Source organism: Lactuca virosa, chromosome 4, assembly GCF_052849685.1.
Source record: "Lactuca virosa cultivar CGN04683 chromosome 4, Lactuca_virosa_CGN04683_v6, whole genome shotgun sequence".
Taxonomy (NCBI): Eukaryota; Viridiplantae; Streptophyta; class Magnoliopsida; order Asterales; family Asteraceae; genus Lactuca; species Lactuca virosa.
Genome location: NC_136429.1, coordinates 115,032,332 through 115,038,956, shown reverse-complemented (window position 1 = coordinate 115,038,956; position 6,625 = coordinate 115,032,332). Strand labels below are relative to the sequence as shown.

Genomic DNA, 6,625 nt, shown 5'->3' with positions numbered 1-6,625 from the left:
AACTCATAATAATAGCCCATATATTTATTACAAGGTCCTAATAACATTACTATAAGCTATACTTAAGGTAAGGTAAGCATATCTCACTTACCAGGGGTTTGGCTAGGAGTCGGGCTCTGCAGGGGCAGAACTTCCGAGCCGAAAGCTCTTCTTCTCGGAGTTATCCGGCGCTCTGGGACTCGCCTTTAACACCTAGGAGGTGCTAGGGAAGGGGAAGAGGGTTTGGGGGTAATGGGAGAGAAAGAGTATGAAAGGTGTGAGTTTTGGGGGTGATTTACGCCTCTATTTATAGGCTGTCTGGGCCGATTCATGTCGTGAGAAAGGTTGCTCACATCGTGAGCCTTGCGTAGGCTCCAAGGCGAAGTCTGGTGCTGACATGTGGCGCCGGACGCATGTAAAACAACCGATCTTTAAAAATTCATAACTTTCGCATACGAACTCCGTTTTTGACGTTCTTTATATCCACGCGTAGGTAAAGACAATATCTACAACTTTCCTTCTGGCTCAATTGGCTAGTTCTCGACCGATTTTAAATTTAATAGTATGAGAAGATTACACTCTTAAATGTTCGCGTAAAATTCGTAACTTCTTCATACAGACTCTGTTTTCGTCTGTCTTTTTAACATTGAGTTCCTATTAATGAGATCTTCAACTCTCATTTAGGTCGCGTAAACCAAAAACCGCTCGAACTAAAATTCGAGTCTCGGGCCGTGCACTGCTAAGCCAAATCTTAGAAAATTCATAACTTCCTCATACGAAGTCAGATTTGGGCGTTCTTTTTTTTGTATGTTCTTGGTTTAATGTATACTACGAATTTCGTTTACATCACTAAGGCTAAAAAGTCCTCCATCATAATTTCACTATTTACGTCTCCCGGTGTCGTGTCGGTTTTGCCGTAAAACTTCGACGGGCCATAACTTCTTCGTTATAACTCGGATTTCGGCGTTCTTTATATGTACAGAACCCTTGAGAAATATTCTACAACTTGGTTAATATTATTTATTCTAAATAATCTTTTGTCGAAAAGTCGTTTTCGACCCCTATTATCTCTAAATTGACTAGCCCGGATCTACGGGCGTTACAATCAATGAAGGTCACGTCGTGATCTGTAATATAGTAGCCTTTAACGAACTGACTATACAATTCAGGAAGTGAATGAAGAACCATGTCAACAGCTAGCTTCCTTGAGAAAACGACACCCAACATTCCCAGCATGTCAATGTGCGACTTCATGTTTAGAACATGTGCAAATATAGAGTTTCCATCTAGGTGTCTGCATGCTAATAGGGCTTGAGTGACCTTGAACTTTTTAAGTCAAAGAAAACGTGGGTCAGAGAGAATCACTACTAGAAAACAGCCCTTTAATGACACGCGGTGATTTACGATTCATATTTTTTGGGTGTCCTAAAAATGATGTCGGATTTCCAAAATTTGAAGGATAGAGGACACTAATTTTTGCACGCCCTAAAATTTGCGTCCAAAAAAGGAAAATTACAAACACGGAGGGTGCCTAAATTAAATGGGTGTCGTGTATATATGCTGTTTTATAAAATTTTATTATGCGCTCCCTCCTTAATAAAATAGGGGCCGGCAGTAAACAAAATCCCCAAATATTTTGAAGACCTGTTCATTATCTCCTCTCCAGCACTTTCATTTTCTATCTCCCTTATCTCTGAAACCTTAGCAGCCGCCACTACCAGAAATATGGTTTTATGTTGGATTAAAAGGTATATATCACTCTTCTTGAAAGGACTATGAATAAGGAAGAGTTGGTAAGGAAATTCACTTGATCTTCTGTCGCTCTCATGTTTTCAGCACATAAAATACGTACAAACCTCGAAGAGAAATTTCAAGTTTTTAAATAAGAAATTGATCTGCTTTCTTCTCTGTCTCCGATGATATGAAGAACCCTCAAAAGCCATTGTGATTTCAAACCAAACCCCTACCCCCTAGAGTCCAGACGCTTCTTCTCTTTCGACATCACATAAAATCTAGGGTTTCTATTGCTTCTATCCCTTTGATTTTTTTCTGGAAAATCCACCATTCTTAGTTTCTCACCTGAAAATCCACCATTCTTAGTTTCTCACTCTCAAATCCACCGCATTTCACCTCTTCCTCCTGTTCAGGCATATTTTAATTTATGATATAAGAAAATCAGACATTTCCTCAGTTGATTTTGATTCTTCGATCAATGGAGAAGATAAAACCTGGAAAGAAAGATTCAAATACCTACACATGAGAGCTTATTTCTATTGTTTTTGGAGTTTCCAACACATTCGCATAGCAATCTAGTCCTTGTTAAGCAGGAAAATGGAAGAAGTGAGAAATCAGTAGGTGATCTTTAAGGATTACGTTAATGGCTTCCCCAAGGAATCAAACTTGATCCTTACAACTTCCGCTTCCATCCCTCTCCAGCTCCTACAAGGTCCTTCTCAAGAACCTTTATCTCTCCTGTGATCCTTATATGCATCGAATGACCAAAACTGAAGGCAGTGACGTTGCTTCCTTCACTCCTGGATCGGTATGAACTGCGCTCTCATTTCTAACTTTCACTTTTTGCAATTTAAGGGAAAACAGATTGCAATTGAACAATCTATCGTTAATATTGTTCTTTTCTATTCGAAATGAATTGGTCACCCAATCATTTGTATATTTCAAGTGTAAAATTTGAATTGGAGATCTCAATCTTTCCAATTGAATCAGAGCACTCAATCTTCTTCCTAATCTTTACCTTTCTGAGTGCATTGGCTTGCAATTAAGCATTTTAAAAGAAGGGTTTAAGTTGTCCAATATCTTTCATTTCAAAACCAGCATATAAATTCTCTTCTTTCTTCTGAAAATCTATTGTGATGATCAAATTATCATTTAGCTTTTGTCACTTGCAGCCAATAACAGGATATGGAGTAGCTAAAGTTGTAGAATCTGGGCATTTAAACTTCAAGAAAGATGACCTAGCTTCTTGATGCACGCCCACTGCTTGATGTAATGTCAACAACACTTGAGAAATTACCACCTAGTAGTATTGTTGCTAGGGCAACTACTGGATCAATGATCATTCTTGCACACATGATTGTTGTAGCATCTGTTTCCTCAAATTCACAACATGTGAGCATAATCATCAAACTTTTTTTTTCAAAGTTAAAGTTTACTTTTCTAAAATCTCTCATATACCACGTGTTCCCTGAGGATCTTCTTCTTCAACTTTTGAAACTAATGCTGCATCCAGATGTTGAAATACGTTGGAGTGGACACCAAATTTTTTCTGTTCTTCTCATTCCAAATTCTAACCATTTGAGGCATGATACTGATGCTTCTACTTCTAATCAAACAAGAAGATGGAGTTCTGATATTGCATTTGTGTTTGCCTCTGTTACATCTTTACTTGATAACCTTCGTGGAGAAAAAAATGAAAAAGAAATTGTTTGTATTCAAGACGGAGATAACAACACTAAGGCAGAAAGGAAGCATCCTGGGTGGGCCCACAAGAAATACCCAAACTTTCAGAAATTAAGTTCCATTATTGCTGCAGAAATGACATTATCTGATGTAGTAAGCACCTTTCATCATGTTTTAAATGTTTTTTTCTGACTTAATGAGCACAACACTTAAACTGATATAAGTCTTGATTTTTTTACAAACATATTGGGGGGGGCGCATCCGTTTTTACTGAATACACAACTTTAAGAGGGTATGCTTTATCCTAACTGTAATCTTCCGAGGCTAGAAACAGAGGTATGAAGAATCACAAATAAACCTTATGTTATCTTCATATTTTTTCGTTGAATGCATGTATGGTCTCTAATTTAAGAAATATCATCTTCTACTCTCATGTTTAACAATTAAAATAAAATTTCTAAATTGTTGTGAAACAAAGAAAGTTGAAGTCGATTTTATGTTAAATGTTGTGAGCAATTTTATTTTGTGAAACAAAGACCATATAAGCATGTGGGTTATTTAAAAAGGGTTGTATATGTAATGTTTTTTTCATGTTTATTATTTAAATCATTAACTTCCCAAATTTCCATCATGTTTGAATTGCTTTTATATCTAATTTTTTTCATAACAATTAGAATTTGTCATATTTGTCTTTATATAATCCATATAAATAAAGTAGACGGTTTTAACAACATGCTTTTATTGATATGGTAATTAGACATTAAAAAAAATGCAATATATAACTTTTAGCACATAAAAGGACAAAATATGCCCTTTGAATAAATTTAGAGCACGAGTTAAAGATATTCACAAATGCCTCTTACTTTAGACCCTGTAAAAAATGTTGTGACTTTGTAATCTTATCTTGGAAAAAGGTAAATAATTAAACTATAGTAAAAAATACTATAATAAATGATGCTATAATATCATAATAATAACAAAATAACAACAATACATTACCTTTTTTGACCTTCCAAAAAATAAAATTATGATGCTGCAAAACTGTTAAAACAGAAAACAATTTCTATATATGAAAAAAATTGAAAAAATAAAACTTTTTTGGCCTTTATTTTTAAAAAATGATAAAAAAATACAACTTTGTTTAAATGAAACCCTTCTTATAAAACTGTTAAAACAGAATATTGTATGCCTTCTATTGTATGATGCTATAACCTCTATTGTGAGGTCCATAACCTAAAAAATATCCATTTACCAAACTTAGTGCATGAAACATATAAATCTTACTTCAACCAGGACAACAAATTTCGGAATAACTTTTCAGTTATAAAACTCATAAAACATAAAAATATGATGTTATAATATGAGAATAACAAGACAATAAGAAAAGTACATTGCCCTTTTTGCCCATTGAGTAAAAAAATTAAAAAATAAAAGTTATTGTTATAAAAATATTACAACATAAAAGTATGATGCTATAAATGAATTTTTTTTGTCATAACTCAAAACTGTTACAACAGAAAAGTATGATGCTATAAATGAAAAAACTAAAAGCACTTTATGAAAAAACAATTTCTGAATCATATCAATTTATGAGAGCATGATGTTATAACCTCTATTGTGACCTTTATAACCTAAGCGATATCCAGTTACCAAACTCAGTGAATGTATAACCTTCGAGTGGGCATGGGACGCCTAGTTTTTGCATTTTCTAGGATTTGGTTGTTGGGTTTGACCAAGAAGCAGCTAGTTTTTGCATTTTCTAGGATTTGGTTGTTGGGTTTGACCAAGAAGCAGCTACAGTAGTCATGGGACGCCTAGTTTCTTTTAAAATGGAAACAGAGGTAACTAGGTTAAATCTATCTTTTTGTCACTATAGCTACTTTGGAATCTTAATGCTTTGATTTTTTTCTATGAAAACTTTCCATTTATTATTTGATGGTTGTTATTATTGCTCACTCTAATGTAATCCTAGTGCTTCTAAGTCAAGTAACATACAATGTACTTCTAAAGGTTGTTGATTGTGTGATTAATAAAAGTTTTTTTTTTGTTTCAGCTAATGCTTCAAGCCCTTACTTGCCATCCACACCCGGTGGATTGCCGCGCATGACACCAAGTTCAACATTTTTACCTGGTTCACGAGGTGGAAAACCAACGACCCTATGGATTTTTTTGACATGATATGTGAAACAAGTAGTCCCGTAATAGCAATGAAGTATCAGGTTATATAGTTACGGAAAACTCTTTGATAACAATGTACTATTAGATCCCCTTAATATCAATGTACTACCATTTTTGATAAATTATTTGGCATGATGTTATTAGATGAAATTGATTTTTTTGATATATATTTGTTTCCATATTTTTGTATTATGCATAAATGAGTATCGTAAAAGCATGTCATAAATAGTTGTTGAAGCTTATGACACGCAAATGTATGTCATCTTCATTTATAACTGGGGCTTTAACGATACGCAATGCGTGTCATATTCTTTATGACATGGCCTTCCTTGACACGCAATGTGTGTCGTAAATGCGCGTCGTAAGTTTACGAAACACAAAAGCGTGTCGTCTTCCTTTATGACAGGGCCTTCCTTGACACGCATTGGCGTATCATCAGTGGCTTTTACAAGACGCAATGTGTGTACTTAAAGGGTATTTTTGTAGTAGTGTTTCCACCAATGCATGAAGAAGGGATTGATCTTTCACCTTGATCGATACGTGAAACATCATCTTCAAAAGGAAAACCTTTTCCAAAGGATTGAGGAGAACCATAGTTGTCAGAATTAGACATCTACAAAAGAGGAGAAATTCAAGTTGGTTGATTTAATCCTTAATATAACACCCAAATGAAATATTAAGGCTAGGACCCAACACAATAATTCACAACTTGGAAGAGGGATGCCGTAATCCAATTGTAATTTATTTGAAGGTAAGTAAATGACGATTTACTAATACCACGACGAAAACGAAATTTTAAACGAATTAGGTTTTAAATGAAATTCCTAGATCTTTTGAGATTCATTGAACTTTTAAATGGCATGTTTAATCTCGATTACGCCCTTAAATAATGTGACTGGGATACTAAGGATCACAAACAAGGCGTGAATAACCATGCAAATTAGCTTGGTACTCTCGTTGTCATTTATCACCAAATCAACGTTCCGGTTAACCACACACGCTTCATTGATCTATGATAATTTACGAGAAACCCATCGCCATCCTTCATTAG

The 6,625-nt window shown here is 34.8% G+C and overlaps 1 protein-coding gene across 4 annotated transcripts; it reads left to right on the top strand.

Moving 5' to 3' along the window:
• The first annotated feature begins 1,585 nt into the window (after window positions 1-1,585).
• LOC145107254 (protein SEMI-ROLLED LEAF 2-like) lies at window positions 1,586-5,724 on the top strand. Of its 4 annotated transcripts, XR_013707782.1 has the most exons (5): window positions 1,586-2,521; window positions 2,886-3,105; window positions 3,227-3,549; window positions 3,621-3,732; window positions 5,450-5,724. XR_013707782.1 is itself a non-coding variant. In XM_079044099.1 (3 exons), the coding sequence occupies exons 2-3, from the start codon at window positions 2,986-2,988 to the stop codon at window positions 5,501-5,503; spliced, it is 618 nt and encodes a 205-aa protein (XP_078900225.1). In that variant the 5' UTR covers window positions 1,586-2,521; window positions 2,886-2,985; the 3' UTR covers window positions 5,504-5,724. The 4 variants fall into 4 exon arrangements, 1 of the variants encoding a protein (XP_078900225.1); XR_013707783.1 differs by having other exon boundaries at window positions 2,886-3,549; window positions 3,686-3,732; XR_013707781.1 differs by having other exon boundaries at window positions 2,886-3,549.
• The last annotated feature ends 901 nt before the right edge of the window (window positions 5,725-6,625 follow it).